General features: G+C 40.2%; 3 protein-coding genes across 3 annotated transcripts; all 3 read left to right on the plus strand.

Annotated features, from left to right (window-relative positions):
* Positions 1–506: 506 nt before the first annotated feature.
* LOC115794517 (chymotrypsin-like protease CTRL-1) lies at positions 507–2557 on the plus strand. The gene is made up of 7 exons (XM_030750071.1): positions 507–603; positions 849–952; positions 1066–1145; positions 1218–1299; positions 1377–1557; positions 1750–1880; positions 2278–2557. Exons 1-7 carry the CDS (start codon positions 558–560, stop codon positions 2437–2439), a joined length of 786 nt encoding a protein of 261 aa, XP_030605931.1. The 5' UTR covers positions 507–557; the 3' UTR covers positions 2440–2557.
* Positions 2558–3113: 556 nt separating this feature from the next.
* On the plus strand, positions 3114–4628 carry LOC115794516 (C3a anaphylatoxin chemotactic receptor-like). The gene is made up of 2 exons (XM_030750070.1): positions 3114–3185; positions 3569–4628. Exons 1-2 carry the CDS (start codon positions 3176–3178, stop codon positions 4618–4620), a joined length of 1062 nt encoding a protein of 353 aa, XP_030605930.1. The 5' UTR covers positions 3114–3175; the 3' UTR covers positions 4621–4628.
* Positions 4629–13201: 8573 nt separating this feature from the next.
* Positions 13202–15123, plus strand: LOC115794904 (chemokine-like receptor 1). The gene is made up of 2 exons (XM_030750598.1): positions 13202–13289; positions 13722–15123. The coding sequence occupies exons 1-2, from the start codon at positions 13280–13282 to the stop codon at positions 14783–14785; spliced, it is 1074 nt and encodes a 357-aa protein (XP_030606458.1). The 5' UTR covers positions 13202–13279; the 3' UTR covers positions 14786–15123.
* Positions 15124–17804: the final 2681 nt, after the last annotated feature.

Below are 17804 nucleotides of genomic sequence, written 5' to 3' on the forward strand. Positions count from 1 at the left end.
AGCAGTGTGTTTCTTGTCTTTAATGGTGAAACAAAGGTATGCACCAAGACATTTAACTTGCAGCTGTGGAAATGTGCAGATAAAACTGGTTCCTGTAAACAAACCACAACCATCTGATTAATATCTTTTTCCTGTCCTATAACAAGAAATACTTACAGGAAATATTGCCACACTGAAAATGTTCCGTTTTATTTGTATCTGTTAAAAAGAGGTGAAATGTTGTTGACCGCGTATGTGTGAGGTTTAAAGATAAGATGTGAACAAGAGCGTGTACCTTTTATATCTTCAACAAGGGTCTTTCCATCTCAATAACATGGCAACTTGGTGCTGTTACCTTTTAGCAACATTGATTTTGAATTCTACAGTTTGTTTTCAAAAAATGTGGGCTTATCACCAGATGCTGTTTTCCCAGACTGGGGCAGGTGAAGCGGGTGGTGTGGGTGGGGTATGAAGGGCTACACATGCAGTTCAGGGTCAAGCTTATGAGATGTGCACATAAAAGTGAGTGTCCCACTCAGCTGAAGCTCAGGTACGCGAATCACGACCGAGGCACAGCCATGTTCTTGCTCATCAGTTGCTTTGCCCTTGTGGCCTCTGCATTGGGTGAGTAATTTCATCACAAACAAGTTCATTCACATATACAAGCTACACATGATGTGTCAGCAGTTGTGAGTTTTACTTTTGTTGTTTGATTATCTGCACTTCGAAAGGAAAGTAAACACTGTGCACTGGCCAGCACACATGGGTAACACAGTGAAGCACTTTGTGCACCACCAAGGTAGAAAAAGTATAAATACTTTATGGTTGACACTCTTTGGCAAAGAATGTTTTATGTCATTGGTCCTCAGGGTGTGGAGTGCCTTCCATCAAGCCCCAAGTGAGTGGATATAACAAGATTGTAAATGGGGAAAACGCTGTGTCTGGATCCTGGCCTTGGCAGGTTTCACTTCAGGTAGTCTAAGTTATTGACTTACACTGTGGTTATGCTAAAGTCACAAATTACAACAAATGTATTTTACGTTAAATGATCAACTTTGTAACAAGCATGAGTCTTCTTTATCACAGGATACCAGTGGGTTCCACTTCTGTGGAGGTTCACTGATCAACCAGAACTGGGTTGTAACTGCTGCCCACTGCCGTGTGAAGTAAGTCACGTTTGACTTGTGTCTCTTAATAAGACAATAAATCTAATAACTCGTCTGTCTGTTTGTCTTCAGTCCATCATCCCACCGTGTGATCCTGGGTGAATATGATCGTCAGTACAATAGTGAACCAATTCAGATCAAGTCCATTTCCAGGGTAAGCAACAACACATCAAAGGCCTTCTCTGAATGGCATTATATCTCTGTTTGAATTATCCTCACCTCTTCATCCAGGCTATTACTCACCCCTACTACAACTCCCAGAACTTTAACAATGACATCACGCTTCTGAGACTGTCCTCCCCAGCACAGCTGAATACCCGTGTGTCACCTGTGTGCCTGCCCTCCTCCACCAGCAGTCTCCCCGCTGGAACAAAATGTGTCACCACTGGATGGGGCCGGACTGGACAAACCTGTGAGTTTATTTCCAAAGGGTAAATTTCCATAAACATTTCACATCACAAAGGTGTAAATGGTTTAGTTTACATAAGGAAATTTAAAAAAAAAAAAAAAAAATACAATTTTACCTAACAGGCATACCGCCGGGAAAAAAATACAAACCACTTACTGTGTCGTTGGAGCCATCTTTTTTCTTTTTTGTTCTCAGCAACCCCTCGCTACCTCCAGCAGACTGCCGTGCCCCTGCTCAGCCCTGAGCAGTGCAAGAGCTACTGGGGTTTTAATAGAATCACTGATGCCATGATCTGTGCTGGTGCTTCTGGAGTGTCCTCCTGCCAGGTAACAACAAGCTTGAAATATACATTTATGATATAAAAAAAAAAGAAAAGAAAAGAAATGTTTGCAGTGATCTTGATGTATCACAATTCTTGTAATTTCTTTTCCAAAATATTCTGAGAAGTCAAACGTTTAGTGGATAGCTCAAAATTTTCAGAATATGCAGAAAATTTTTAGTGGATAGCTCAAAATTTTCAGAATATGCAGAAATAACCATATGAAGAAGTTACAAAGAAACCATTAATGCAATTCACTGCCTAATAGCTTGTAAATGAAAGTGTAGCAAAGCAGTTCAGAAAGGTTCATTAAATGCATCACTGCCGAGTAAAATCAAGAGCTTGATAAAAGATTTTATTCTCTTATCTCAACAAAGTAGAAAACCCCATTTATCTCATTTTAGGGTGACTCTGGTGGCCCTCTGGTCTGTGAGAGCAGTAGCGTATGGTACCTTATTGGTATTGTGTCCTGGGGTACCAGTAACTGCAATGTCTATGCTCCTGCCGTGTATTCCCGTGTGACCTACCTGCGCGGCTGGATTGACCAAACTCTTGCTTACAACTGATGTGGAAATACAAACAGAATCTGCAACACGCACACACACACACACACACACACACACACACACACACACACACACACACACACACACACACACATCCATAGGCTGCTCATTAACACACTGCCAACAAATAAATAAAAACACATGTTCATATGTTTCCCACCACTCTGTGATTACAATAGCATCAATATTTGACTGGTTGTTACTTTTGGAGCTGACATTTAATGGTACCATATCACACTGTACTGCTGTTTGGTGAATGTGTGAAAAACTGAGCAATAAAATCTGAAACTACTGTTGGTTAGTTGTTTTTCATGTCCGTCTGATAAGTCAGAGAGTGAAATGCAAAGTGTCTGTGAGATGGTTGGGTAGGATGGTGAAAGTGGGTGCCATGTAAATCAGAGTAGCAGAAGAAAAATGTAGGTAACCACACACTCTGCATGCAACAAAGGCACAATGCACTGAATTATACTTGTAAGGCTTGTGCCACCTTTTGAGCATAATCACAAGTATTCATCAAGTCTTTCTGTGTGTATCAGTTACAGTGAACGTAGTATCACACAGTTTTTTGTTGTAGCATTAGCATATTCTGGGAGGTTCCTGTTATTTTGTCTGCCCATTGTTCTGCCTCATTTGCAACTGCTTAAATTAAGAGGGAGGTGTAATCAAAGAGATGAAGCAGAAGCAGCAGATAGAGATCAACTTAGAATAAAGACAGACGCTTTCAGCTCAAAGGAACATGGGGATGGGTAAGATCATTTAAATATGTATTAGCTCTTAAAGGTGATGTGATTTCTTGCTAAACTGATTAAAATGACTTTGCATGTCTGCTATCAGATATTAAGTTAAATAAACAAAAAAGTCAATTTACACAAAGAATTCTGCAAGTAACTCACATAATGTGGTATGATAGTGGAAGCTAGTCTTTCACAGAATATGTGCCAGTGCCAAGCATTTTAATATACAACTATAAAAACCACAGAGCATTTATTTAAATATGTGTGTGTGTTTTGTGTAACCTGGTAACACACGTCATTCTGCTTTTTCTGTGTGTATAATATATTGTGTTAAAATATTGCCTGTATTAAAATACTTTCCTTTTTATTTTCAAATAATATAAATTCTGCTACAGGTCAATCATCTGCACTGGAAGCAGCTTCCAGACACATCCAAACAGCCTCCATTGTCATCTACTGCTTGATAATTATACTTGGAACTCTGGGCAACAGTCTGGTCATCTATGTGACAGGCTTCAAAATGAAGAAAACAGTCAATTCAGTTTGGTTTCTCAACCTGGCCATAGCTGACTTCCTCTTTGTGGCCTTCCTGATTTTCTCAGTCATTTCTCTCTCTCAGAATCACCAGTGGCCTTTTGGAGAATTCATGTGCAAGCTCAACACTTTTGTGAGTGTAGTCAACATGTTTGCCAGTATCTTCACTCTGACAGCCATAAGTCTGGATCGTTGCTTGTCCATCTGGGTGGTGGTGTGGGCGCACAACAAGCGCACAGTCTGCAAAGCTCAGCTCATATCAGCTGGTATCTGGGTGACTGCTACTGTCTGCAGCACCCCTTATGCCACTTTTCGCACTGTTTTGGAAAGCAATGGGTCAAGATTCTGTACTTATACTGTGACAAATGAACAAAAATGGGGCCTCCACATTTTTCGCTTTGTTATGGGCTTTGTGATCCCATTCCTGGTAATATTTGTCTCTTATGTGGCCATAGGCATTCGTACAATGCGCATGCATAGAACAAGGAAACAGAGATCTCACCGAATCATTTTCTCCATCATTTTTGCATTCTTTATCTGCTGGTTGCCATTCCATGTTTTCAATTTTATTCAATTAATGAACCCTAAGGAAGAACTCCGGAGCTTTTTTGGCATCTGGGGTCCCCTGACTGTGAGTTTGGCTTTTCTGAACAGCTGCCTGAACCCCATCCTCTATGTTTTCTTATGTAATGAATTCCAAAAGAAGCTTCAGCAGTCAATATGTTTCATACTAGAGAGTGCCCTGGCAGAGGACCATTTGTCATTTATGTCCACTCGCTCCATGTCATCAAATTTTTCAAGGATTTCCCGAAAATCAGATGCTGCTGCAACTTTAGAGAAGATCGACCCAAATGCTTTTGAATCCTTCACAGAAAGCAAAGTGGTCACTGCAGAGACACCCAGGTCTGAATAAGGCCTCAACAACAGATAATGTAAATTGAAATTAATTCATTTTTATTCAAAATGTTCATTCAGATTGTACATTCATGTAGAGAAATATTAAATATTAAGGTGCTAATTTGGTACTTGATGTTTAATGTTAAAGCACTTGTTTGTTTGTTTTTAGTTTGTCTCACTATTACAGGTGACAGTGTGATGTGAGCAAGAAAGAAAGTTGTGTATCTTTACAACATAGAGAAGTTATCCCATATTTATCTAATTTGCCATAGGAACTGAAAAACTTTGTGGTTGTGCTGCACCTTTGAGTTGTGATTTTTTTTTTTTTTCTGTAGAGAATCAATCATATTAAGTTCCTGTTTACAACAATTATTGTAGCATATAAAATGATTTAAAATATCATTTAAATTTTATTTTAAATTGATTTCATATTTGTGTATGTACATTTTTAATGCTCTAGCTGGTTTAACCATGTTTTTTAGTATCAGAATCCATTATACTGTCACAAGAGACTGAACTTTGATTGAGCTTTTTAGGGGGATTTTTTAACCTGTGAATAAAGACGTGCTGATAAAGTGCATTTGTCAGTCTATCAGTTTGCCTGTCTGACTAACCTGATTTACACCCAGCTAACCATTGTTTCATCTAACAGGGTTACTGCTTGCATTTGCAAAATGGAACACTTTTTTACCACAAACCACACGTGTTAGCTTGATTTTTTTTTATTTATTTTTTTAACACATATTAGTTTTTAATTAAAAATAAAAGGCAAAAGTCTTTAAAATACTCAACAACACTTTAGCATTATTTGTAAAGTGCAGTAAATGAACCAAAGAGCTGAACAGCAAGTTCTAACTGTCTCACTGCACAAACTGTGCATGCCTTTTTCAGTTTGACATTTGTGGTTGCTTCTATATCAAAGCATCACCTACTTCACTGTTCACTCAAAGACTAAAAGTGTAACAAAAATGTTTACATGTTTTTTTTACCACAGTGCTACTAAACATTTAGCAACACTGATAAATGTCTTAACTGATGTAGAACTGCAGTACAAAGAAAAAAAGTGTACCATGACAGTTCTATGATTTTCTTTAATGAACTCCTGTGGTAAACATGGTCACTTGCCAAGACAGCAGCATCTGTCTATGAATCATACACAATGAAGAACTATAAAATTATACAATTCCCATTATATGTCTGATGTAACTGTCACTTTAACTACACTACATTTTGAAGCGTAATGGCAGTCATTGTTAAAATTCCAATTAAATGTGGTTTATGTCAATAAATAACAATCGTTCACTAACTGCTGAATCTGCTTCAAATCAAATCAAATCAAATCAAAGATTATTTGTCACATGCATGGTCATACAAGATTTCTTTACTTGCTATAAATACAGCAGAATTGCAACAGAGACATGTATTTTACTGTATACACTAATGGGCTTGACAATATGAAATGCAAATTATAACACATGTGGGTTATTGGGGCTTCACCTCTGACTATTAAAAAAGCCACTAATTTGCATTCTTGCTTGAAAGAGAATGCACGAATGAGTATACCTTGTTATCTGTAGGCTGCTCCTAGGAGCTGATTGTTAGTGTGTGCCAAAATTAAAGAAGTACAACCTACAGTTGAAAATTTTCCTCTAAATTACCTTTGTTTAAAAGGTACATTAAAACTTTGATACATTAAGCTAGTTTTATACCAATGACTGATAATGATATGATTCTGGAATGCCTAGAACTGTACAAAATCAACAGGAGCCTAAAAGCCTTCATCAGGAATTCAGTGGGGATGTGGAGAACAACAGTAGAGGCCAACTTAAAGCCAACTACACAAATTACCATCAAATGCAGAATTTACTTTCCCCACTGCATAGGCCTGAACTCCCCCAGCCAGATCCTTATCAAGACTAGCTACAGCTACCGAATACAGAATAGAGTAAACATCACCTACTTCCTCTTTATGACATCAAGCTGTACGCCAGGAGTGAATGAGATATTCATTCACACCACTAAGTAATGATATCGGAATGTCATCTGGACTGGAGAAGTGTAGTTGTATGGTAACAAAGGGGGAAGGTGGTCAGAAAAGATGGGATTGCACCACCAGAAGGCAGCATTGCAGGCATTGAGGATAGCTACAATTACCTTGGAATCTCACAGGCAAATGGGAACTATGAAGAGGCCGCTAGGAAAGCTGCAACCGCCAAGTACCTGCAGAGAGTAAGGCAAGTCCTGTGGAGTCAGCTGAATGGAAAGAACAAGATCTGGGCACTCAAAACCTATGCCCTGCTGGTTATCAGATACTGTACCTTGCTGGGAAAATAAGATGGCCAATGGAGGAGATAGAAGCCACTGACATCAAGACAAGAAAGCTCCTAAACATGCATGGAAGTTTTCACCCCAAGGCCAGCACTGTAAGACTGTATGCTAAATGGAAGGAAGGAGGCTAAGGACTAGTGAGTGTCAGAACCACTGTCCTGGGTGAAACAAGAAAGATCCATGAGTAAATCAAGAAGCTGGCCACAAATGATTATGTGCTTAGTGAATACCTCAGGCAGCAGAAACCTAACAAAGAAGAGGAGCAAAAACAGGAACCATCATGGAAGGAGGTGCCCCTGCACGGAATGTACCACCAGCAGATAGAAGGGGCTGATATTGAAACTACCAATAACTGGACAAAGCTGGGATGAAAGACAGCACAGAGGCACTAATCATTGGTAGCCCAGGAACAAGCTCTAAGCCCAAGATTAATAGGGGCTGGGGTCTATCACACAAGATGCAGGCTGTGTAGAGATACCCCTGAGACAATCTAGTACATTACAGTAGTGTGCAAGATGCTAGCAGGCATATATGGAATGCCATAGCCAAGTGGCTGGCATAGTATACAGGAACATCTGTAAGTCTGGCCTGGAAGTCCAGAGTCAAAATGGGATACGCCCCCAAGGGTGGTCAAAAATGACAGAGCTAAGATCCTGTGGGACTTCCAGATACAGACAGACAAACTTGTGATAGCTAGCCAACCAGACACCAGAGTAGTGGCGGACAAGCAGAGGAAGAGAACTGTAGTGACAGACATACAGTGACTTGCAAAAGTATTCATACCTCTTGAACTTTTCCATATTTTTATCACATTACAACCACAAACATAAATATATTTCACTGGAATTTAATGTGAAAGACCAACACAAAGTGGTATACAATTATGAAGTGGAAAGAAAAATATACATGATTCAAAACATTTTTTACAAATAAAAAACTGAAAAGTGTGGTGTGCAAAAGTATTCAGCCCCCTTTTCTCTGAGTGCAACCAATTGCATTCAGAAGTTGCCTGATGACTGCTAATGACTAAAAAGAGTCCACCTGTGTGTAATCTATTCTCAGTACAAATACAGCTGCTCCATGTCGGCCTCAGAGGTTGGTTAAGAGAATATTGGGGAGTAAACAGCATCATGAAGTCCAAAGAACACACCAGACAGGTCAGGAATAAGGTTGTGGAGAAGTTTAAAGCAGGCTTAGGCAATAAAAAATTTCCCAAGCTTTGAACATCTCACGGAGCACTGTTCAATCCATTATCCGGAAATGGAAAGAGTATGGCACAACTATAAACCTGCCAAGACAAGGCCGTCCACCTAAACTTACAGGCCGCACAAGGAGAGCACTGATCAGAGATGCAGCCAAGAGGCCCATGGTGACTCTGGACGAAATGCAGAGATCCACAGTTCAGGTGGGGGAATCTGTACGCAGGACAACTATTAGTCATGCACTGCACAAATGTGGTCTTTATGGAAGAGTGGCAAGAAGAAAGCCATTGTTAAAAGAAAACCATAAAAAGTCCCTTTTGCAGTTTGCCAGAAGCCATGTTGGGGACACAGCAAACATGTGGAACAAGGTGCTTTGGTCAGATGAGACCAAAATTGAACTTTTTGGCCAAAATGCAAAACGCTATATGTGGCGGAGACTTAACACTGTACATCACTCTGAACACACCAGCCCCACTGTCAAATATGGCGGTGGCAGCATCATGCTCTGGGGCTGCTTCTCTTCAGCAGGGACAGGGAAGTTGGTCAGAGTTGATGGGAAGATGGATTGAGCCAAATACAGGGCAATCTTGGAAGAAAACCTGTTGGAGTCTGCAAAAGACTTGAGACTGGGGCGGAGGTTCACCTTCCAGCAGGACAACGACCCTAAACATAAAGCCAGGGCTACAGTGGAATGGTTTCAAACAAAACACATTCACGTGTTAGAATGGCCCAGTCAAAGTCCAGACCTAAACCCAATCCAGAATTTGTGGCAAGATCTGAAAACTGCTGTTCACAAACGCTCTCCATCTAATCTGACTGAGTTTGAGCTGTTTTGCAAAGAAGAATGGGCAAAAATTTCAGTCACTAGATGTGCAAAGCTGGTGGAGACATACCCTAAAAGACTTGCAGCTGTAATTGCAGCAAAAGGTGGTTCCACAAAGTATTCACTCAGGGGGGCTGAATACTTTTGCACACTGCACTTTTCAGTGTTTTATTTGTAAAAAATGTTTTGAATCATGCATGATTTTTGTTCCACTTCACAATTGTATACCACTTTGTGTTGGTCTTTCACATTAAATTCCAGTGAAATATATTTGTTTGTGGTTGTAATGTGATAAAATATGAAAAAGTTCAAGAGGTATGAATACTTTTGCAAGCCACTGTAACAATACCAATATATGGCAACATCAAGAAGAAGGAACACGAGAAGCTGTCATGGTATGGGAGGTTGTGGGTTTCTTTTGGGGCTTTCTGCAGGTGGGCTCCTCCCAGCTGGGCGGAGTGGTGTTTCCATCCTCCGGCTGCACGCACTTGTCCTTGATTTGGGCCAGTATTAAAGGACCAGTGGAGCCGGTTACTCTCCACCAAATCATCTTGTACCTCAGTGGTAACCAGTTTTGTTTTAGTTATTTTCTGGTACTTTCAGTTCCTTACGTTTATGTGCTGCATTTCACTCCTTCCAGGATACTTACCACCTCCGCTGGTGTACTGATGTTCTGTTTCTCTGTGGTCGTCGCACGCTTTCTACGGCGGAGTCCAACCTGTTTTCATCCTAGTGGCTGCCACAAACTTAAACTCCACTTTCTTGGGACGAAATCTGCTTGCTGACCTTTTTGCCTGCTTGCCTGCCTGCCCTCCTTCGTTGGAGACCTGGGGAATTCCCGTAGCACCTTCATCATCCCCTACCCTTTTTGTGAATCACCAAGTGGATCCCAAAGTAAGCGCCCTACCATTTAGCCTTAGTCACAATCTTGTAGAGAGTGCTCTTGTGAAAGACATTAATCCATCTCTATTTCTGTCCCCAGTGGCCCCGTGTTCAGGATTTCTCTTTCACTCATTTCCCCTGCCAGTGTTGTGAAATAAAGATTATTTTATTGCAGAGCTGTTTTCTCGAGGTTGTGCATTGTTGGGTTCTTTTAATAAGTTGGCTCACGAGCCGTGACAGAAGCTTGATAAATACCAAGGGCTGAAAGAAGAAATAGAGAGGATGTGGAAGGAGAAGGCAACAGAGGTGGCAGAAGTAGAGAAATTCTGTACTTAAGTAGAAATACAAATACTTGGGTTAAAAAATTGTGAGCTCCAGTAGATTTTCTTTGTGTCAGGCTGTGATCAGCTGCTGCTGCTCTGAGGTTTAGTGCTCCTTATGGAATTACGCAGCTGAATTCAACAAAATGTAACCCAGTATTTCACAAGCTATCTTGGCTGATTTCCACCCCCTACACTGACAGTATGCTGTTTATGCTGTCTTCATACTGACAGTATGCAGCTGGTGCAAAGGTTGGATTTAGTAAATGAATATAAGCATCATCAACTTAAATTCAAACTAATCTCTGCTACAATGGATGTAACCTGTAACTCTGACCATGAACACCACAGCTGCTGTGCACCAGTCCAGCACAGAGCTTTACTGTAAATTCACCACAGTACAGCAAGCTAACCTATTTATCCTGCACTAAACTGCAGTATTTTGAATGACACAGTGAGTCTACCTCAGTTCATTTTGCACAACATTTCACAATATGAAAAATCACAACTTCACATCAAATCCAATGTCCATCCATCCATCCATTCTCTTCTGCTTATCCGGGGCCGGGTCGCAGGGGCAGGAGCCTAAGCAGAGAAGCCCAGGCTTCCCTCTCCCCAGCCACCTCCTCCAGCTCATCCAGAGGGACCCCAAGGCGTTCCCAGGCCAGCCGAGAGATATAATCTCCCCAGCGTGTCCTGGGTCTACCACGGGGCCTCCTCCCATTGGGACAAACCCCGGAACACCTCACCCAAGAGGCGGCCAGGAGGCATCCTAATCAGATGCCCGAGCCACCTCAACTTGCTCCTTTCAATGTGGAAAGGAGCCAAATCCAATATCTGATTTAAAAATGTAACCTTTAAAAGTCCAGTTTATCAGATGTCACTGAGCAGTCCTTACCTTTAAATCTCCTTTCTTTAAATCTCTTTAAATTTACCTTTAAATCCTCTTTCTTACATCTTTCTCCATCTCTGAGTGAATTTTTTTCTCTCATTCTTTTCTCTCCCTGGAAACACAACAGCTGGACCATTAGCTAGCAGACACACTGTGTGACAAACCTCAGACACTTTGTGTGTTTGCTGATATTTGTTGAACATTTAGAAACATAGCATTTGAAATTACCTGCAACACTTTACTCCCTTTATTTTCACTCATATTCAGTAGTGCTAGCTAGATGCTGAAGCAGTGTGACCACAACTAACAGACCTCTGCACTCAGTCTGGCCCACTGTAACCCTTGAGTACAGTACTATAAATGATACATAAATTATATGGCTTTGCCTCTTTCATCTCTTTGTATGCAATAAACCCCAGGGGATGGATATGCCAGTACAACTGTCCCTTAAAGTGTTATTGTTCTTCCATTTAGTCTCAGATCGGATTGATGCTTGAAGGCGAGCAGTGACCGGAAATAAACTCTTCCCTCAGATGTTTAAACCTCAAGTAACGAGCCTGTTTTGAAAATGTAAGGAGAAGAAGGTACAGATATTTATGTAAAAATGTAAGGAGTAAAAGTAAAAAGTTCTCAGAACAATAAATACTCAAGTAAAGTACGGATACCTGAAAATTCTACTTAAGCACAGTAACAGAGTATTTGTACTTTGTTACTTCCCACCTCTGGAAGGCAGCAGTGGTCCCTGTGGTAATACTCAGGGCAGTGACCCCTAAACTGGGAGAGTGGCTACAGCAATTTCCAGGAATGACATCAAAGATCTCTGTCCAGAAGCGTGCAGTCCTAGGAACAGATAAGATACTGTGCACTATGTCATTAGGTACACCATGCTAGTACCACACTGGATCCCCTTTTGCCTTCAAAACTGCTTTCTTTCTTTGTGCTTTAGGTGCTGGAAGCATTCTTCAGAGATTTTGGTCCATAATAACATGATAGCATCACACAGTTGCTGCAGATTTGTCAGTTGCACATCCATGATATGACTCTCCCATTTTAACACATCCCAAAGGTGCTGTACTGTGTTGAGATCTGGTGAATATACAGGTCATTTGAGTACAGTGAAGAAAGTGTGCACACACATTGTCACATGGTGTGTCATTCTGCTAGAAACAGGACGAGGAAATGAGTGGTCAGAAAGGGATGGACATGGTGAGCAGCAATACTCTGTTGGCCGTGGCATTTAAACGATGCTCAGTTGCCCTTTTTTGGCCTAAAGTGTGCCAAAAATTGATGGATCCATGCTTTCATGTTATTCTCTCCAAATTCTGACCTTACAATAGAAACTGAGACTCATCAGTTCAGGCAGTGTTCTTTTTCCAATCTTCTATTTCCCAATTTTGGTATGCCCATGTGTATTGTGGCTTCAGTTTCCTGTTCTTAGCTGACAAGAGTGGGACCTGGTGTGGTTTTCTACTGATGTTGCCCATCAGCTTATTTGATGTGCATTCTTCTTGGTTGTGATGAGTGATTATTTGTCTCTTGCCTTCCTATCAGTCCAAAGCAGTCTCCTCTGCCCTCTGGCATCAATGAAGCATTTCTACCCAGAAAACTACAGCTCACTGGTTATTTTCTCTTTTTCAAACCATTCTCTGTAAATCCTAGAGATGGTTCTCTAGGGAAAACCCAGTAGATCAGCAGTTTCTGAAATACAGTTTCTGAAAGTCATCCCCTCTGGCACCAGCAACCATACCACATTCAAAGTCACTTAAATCACCTTTTTTTCCTCATTCTTGGTTTTGTATTGGTTTTGTATTAATGTCTACATGCCTAAATGAATTGAGTTGCTGCCATGGGATTGGCTGATTAAATATTTGAAACAGCTGAACAAGTGTACCCAACAAAATGGTCAGTGAATGTTTGTAACAGAAGGAAAATGTAGGTAAGCATAAAAACTTACTCAGTATGATCAAGAATACAACATAAATATGTTGCACTGCTATAAATTCTACCCTTGTAAGGTTTCTCCCACATGCTGAGTTACTTTTTTTAGTTTAGTTTTCTTTCTTTTTGCTGAATTTGCATGTTCTGAGGTGTTCCTGTTTTTCTTTGCTCATTTCTCTATGCGTGTAAAAAAAGAGAGGCACAATCAAAGACAGTAATCAGAGAGAAGCAACAAGAGGCAGAGATCAATTTAGATCAATTTAGGGCAGACTCTCTCAGTTAAAAGGAACATGGGGACTGGTAAGATTATTTAAACACAGATTGACATTTCTTTATAATTACATCAAGTGAAAGGTGATGTGATTTCTTGCTAAACTGATTAAAATCAGTATGAATGCCTGTCATCAATTCTGATCACAACAGAAAATCAAGTTAAATAAATTCAAATATCAATTTGCACAACTAACTCTGTAAGCACTAGTACTAATACTGAAAGCTAGTATTGTACAGATCATGTGCCAGGCACAAGAAATTTAATATACAAATTTTAAAACAACATGGCTGTATGCATTAATTAAAACTGCATATGTAATGGATCTAATCTGGTAACACAAGTAATCAAATCTTGTTTGTTTGTTTTGAGGGTGCTGTTTTCTGTGCATAATGTGTTAAACTAATCTCTGTAATGAAATACTTCCTTTTTGTTCTTGGGTAATGGCGGTTCCACCACAGGTCAATCATCTGCACTGGAAGCAGCTTCCAGACACATCCAAACAGCCTCCATTGTCATCTACTGCTTGATAATTATACTTGGAACTCTGGGCAACGGGCTGGTCATCTATGTGACAGGCTTCAAGATGAAGAAAACAGTCAATTCAGTTTGGTTTCTCAACCTGGCCATAGCTGACTTCCTCTTCACGGCTTTCCTGATTTTCTCAGTCATTTCTCTCTCTCAGAATCACCAGTGGCCTTTTGGAGAATTCATGTGCAAGCTCAACACTTTTGTGAGTGTAGTCAACATGTTTGCCAGTATCTTCACTCTGACAGCCATGAGTCTGGATCGTTGCTTGTCCATCTGGGTGGTGGTGTGGGCACACAACAAGCGCACAGTCTGCAAAGCTCGCCTCTTATCAGCTGGTATCTGGGTGACTGCTACTGTCTGCAGCGCACCTTATGCCACCTTTCGCACTGTTTTGGAGCATAATGGGTCAAGATTCTGTGGTTATTCTACAAACATGACACACATACAAAAATGGAGTCTCTATATTTTCCGCTTTGTTATGGGCTTTGTGATCCCATTCCTGGTAATATTTGCCTCTTATGTGGCCATAGGTATCCGTGTAATGCACATACAGAAAACAAGGAAACAAAGATCTCGACGAATAATTTTTGCCATTATTTTTGCATTCTTCATCTGCTGGCTGCCCTTCCATGTTTTCAATTTTATAGAATTGAAGGCTAGGACTAACCCAGACCTCTGGGGCATTGTTAGAATTATGGGTCCCCTGACTGTGTGTCTGGCTTTTCTAAACAGCTGCCTGAACCCCATCCTCTATGTTTTCACGTGTGATGAATTCCAGAAGAAGCTTCGGCAGTCCATTTGTGGTGTACTAGAGAGTGCCCTGGCAGAGGACCATGTGTCATTTATTTCAAGTCACTACATGTCATCAAATTTTTCGAAGAATTCTCAAAAGTCTGAAACTAATGTAACTTTAGAGAGGATAGACCCAGTCATTTATGAAAACATCCCAGAAAGCAAAGTGATCATCACTGAGGAGACACCAATCACTAAATAAGTCCTCAACAACAGGCAATGTAACGTTGAATTCATCACTTGTTAATGCACAAAATTCATCTCAAATTATTTCATTGAGCACATTAATCCATAGAAATATAAAATGCCTCTGTGTTAATATGGCACTTGTTTAATGTTAAAGCGCAGATTTATCTATATATATATATATTTTTTTTTTTTCTCTTACTATCACGGGGGATGTGAGCAAGAAAGAGAAGTTGCAAGTTGTCTATCTGTAGAAGACAGAGAGGTCAGAACTTTCTATCAATCAGAGTAATTGAAATGTTATGTTGTGTTGCAGCGTTTGGTTGTAATTATTTATTCCTTGATTTTAAAACAATGTAACACATAAAATTATTTTTTTAAACTGTTCCCAAACATTGGATTTCCATTATTACATAAAATTTTTTGAACAGTTATATATTTGTGTGTGTAAGCTTTTAATACTCTTATCAACCATGTTTATTATTTGCATCCATCATACTGTCATGATACTGAAATTTGAACTTAATTAATTTTTTAACCTGTGAATAAAAACATGCTAATGAACTGTATTTGTCTGTTTGCATGACACCCTGCTAACCATTGTTTTATCTAACAGGCAATAAGTCAGTTATACATTCTGTATAACTGACTTATTGCATCTGCAAAAAAATGGAGCGTGTAAATCAGAGTATACTGGAAACAAACAAAAGCATCAGTTTTAAATTAAAACCAAAAGGAAAACAATTTCTTAAATATACTCAGCATGTTAACACTTTAGCATTTTTGTTTATTATTGCATATTTGTAAGCAATGACGTGGAGTTAATGAACAAGGGGATGCCCTCAGCTGGTTCTAGCTAGTGTGCGGCACAGATGTGCTGCGTGCCTTTCTCAGTTTCAGATATGTTGAGTAGTAATAGTTTGGTGGCCCTTTCACACCTAGGTGTGATTTTTCACACCTAGGTGATAAAAAAGCCTTGCGCGTGCATGTGAGGTGCGTGTGCGCGTGCGTGTGTCCGTGCGTGTTTGCGCTGACGTGTGATAATGACGTATACGGTATCCGTTCAAATCAGCTGATCTCATTGTCTCTCCTTACAAGGGGGCTTTTTCCCAGACGGACATCAAAGAGGTTCAAACTCACAAGACAGTGGCTAAATAAAAATACAAAGGTAAATAATCTAATATCCGAGCCCACCTGTGGTGCATAAAGCACACAACACAGTGCCTAAATTAAAATACTATGGCTAAATAATAGCCGTATATCCTCCTCAACAGTAGGGCTGTTCATTTACATACAGAACGGAGGATGACCCAGTCCTGATTACACATTAATCAGATTAGTAGATTCATCCCTGAAACCCAAGGCATTTATTTAGACACACACACAAATAATTAAAACAGTGGTCTTACTAAAAAACCGATGCACTGTTAAAATAAATTTTAAAAAAATATACTGACATCCACAACATATCCCAACATCCGCTTAGCAATGTGTAACTTTTTAGAAAGCCATAACCCGGCGACAACTTGGAGTACGACCCTGACCTGTGTCAGTACAGGGCGTCTGTGTTAATAAAACTGCACTTCCTGTATGGGATCACAAACATGTGAGTAGGTAATGCAAAGTTAGCTCAAAAATCTCTGAGTTTTGCTTCTTCTAGCAATCTGTCCCACACACTTTTGTGATGTTCTTGAGTGAAATGAGTAACTACTTTTACTGTGAAAACCAAAGAAATTCCGACAGTATTAAAAAAATATCAGACTATGCTCAAACTAGGCAGTCCTATATCAACATTCTCCTCACAGGGTTAAGACAGAAAAACAGAATCTCACGCTTATCATAAGCTTTATGCGGTGAGCAGTACATTATTTTTCCGTGTTAAAGCGTGGAGTGATGAGAGTGTGATCAGCTGAAACGGAGTTCTTTTGTTGTTCTTTCAAATGAAGGCGCAAAGGATCATGGGAGTTCTCATTTCGGCGTTTATGTGTTTAGTTACAATGTTATCGGTCATGTTTTGCGGATCTCTCATCGATATTATTAATTTGAGATATGAATTACGCATGCGGTCAGGTACGGAGACTAACTAGTAATGGAACACCGTGACTGAGATGTCTGTATCCGCTAAGGGCCTACCGTCACCGCGGGTGTTTCAGAGCAGCACGCTTGTGTTTCTTGTCAATAAAGCTGCAGTTCCTGGCTATGACCAGTGAGCGCACGTCAGAAACTCTAAAATCAACTCGAGTTCTCTAGTGTTTCATGTATTTGAGCGTCACAAGACCGTCTCAAACGTTGGTTGTGAAGAGAATCGTGTAGCTTCTTTTTCCCCCAAAGTTTTTCTTTCTAAACTGACTCTGGCGTAACGCTACACTCGGACTTTTAAATGGATTCAGGTAAGCATATACTTTTACACAAAATTATGTGAACCTAAACTGTATTCTGTATAGCAACTCATTCCTTTTTTTTTAAAAAAAAAAAAAAGAAAAATAAATAAATAATTGTACGTTTGTGTATTTTGTGTATATTACATTAATGATAACTAACGATGCATGTTTTCCAGACGTTAAAACTTCACCGCCACAACCATCACGGGTGATGACCGTTCCTCCTCCTGATTCTTCATCTTCTTCATCTCCACCATCTCGCCAATTACCTGAAGAGCCGCTGTCGCGGCGCGGGGTCACGGCTGTTAAGATCGCTACACTACACATTCTGTGTAAGGCCGTGCAGAACTATCATGAAGGGATATGCCACGGATGTCGAGTCAAACACCCTAGCTATGATCAGCACAGCTGTAAGCAGGTTATTCCTGATTTCTTTTACGCGCCCCATTACGACGAAGTGATGAAAATATTCTGGACAGATCGTCTCATTCCTGCCGTTCGACTCTTCTTGTGGTCTAACAGTCGGGACGACGCGCGTAAGGATTTCACATGGATTGTGGACGCTCAGGTGTCTGAATTGTTGCATGCATTAAACATCTTAGATGCAATAGACAGTTTGTATCATGATCTGAGGGAGGAATATTTCTTTGAGGA

This window comes from Archocentrus centrarchus, chromosome 16 (genome assembly GCF_007364275.1).
Source record: "Archocentrus centrarchus isolate MPI-CPG fArcCen1 chromosome 16, fArcCen1, whole genome shotgun sequence".
Taxonomy (NCBI): Eukaryota; Metazoa; Chordata; class Actinopteri; order Cichliformes; family Cichlidae; genus Archocentrus; species Archocentrus centrarchus.

Excerpts from the sequence above, each read along its gene's own strand:
- LOC115794517 (XM_030750071.1), top strand. The coding sequence starts at position 558 with ATGTTCTTGCTCATCAGTTGCTTTGCCCTTGTGGCCTCTGCATTGG. Across the intron at positions 604-848 it reads CCTTGTGGCCTCTGCATTGG|GGTGTGGAGTGCCTTCCATC; the intron begins GTGAGTAATTTC and ends ATTGGTCCTCAG. Across the intron at positions 1,558-1,749 it reads GGGCCGGACTGGACAAACCT|CAACCCCTCGCTACCTCCAG; the intron begins GTGAGTTTATTT and ends TTTTGTTCTCAG.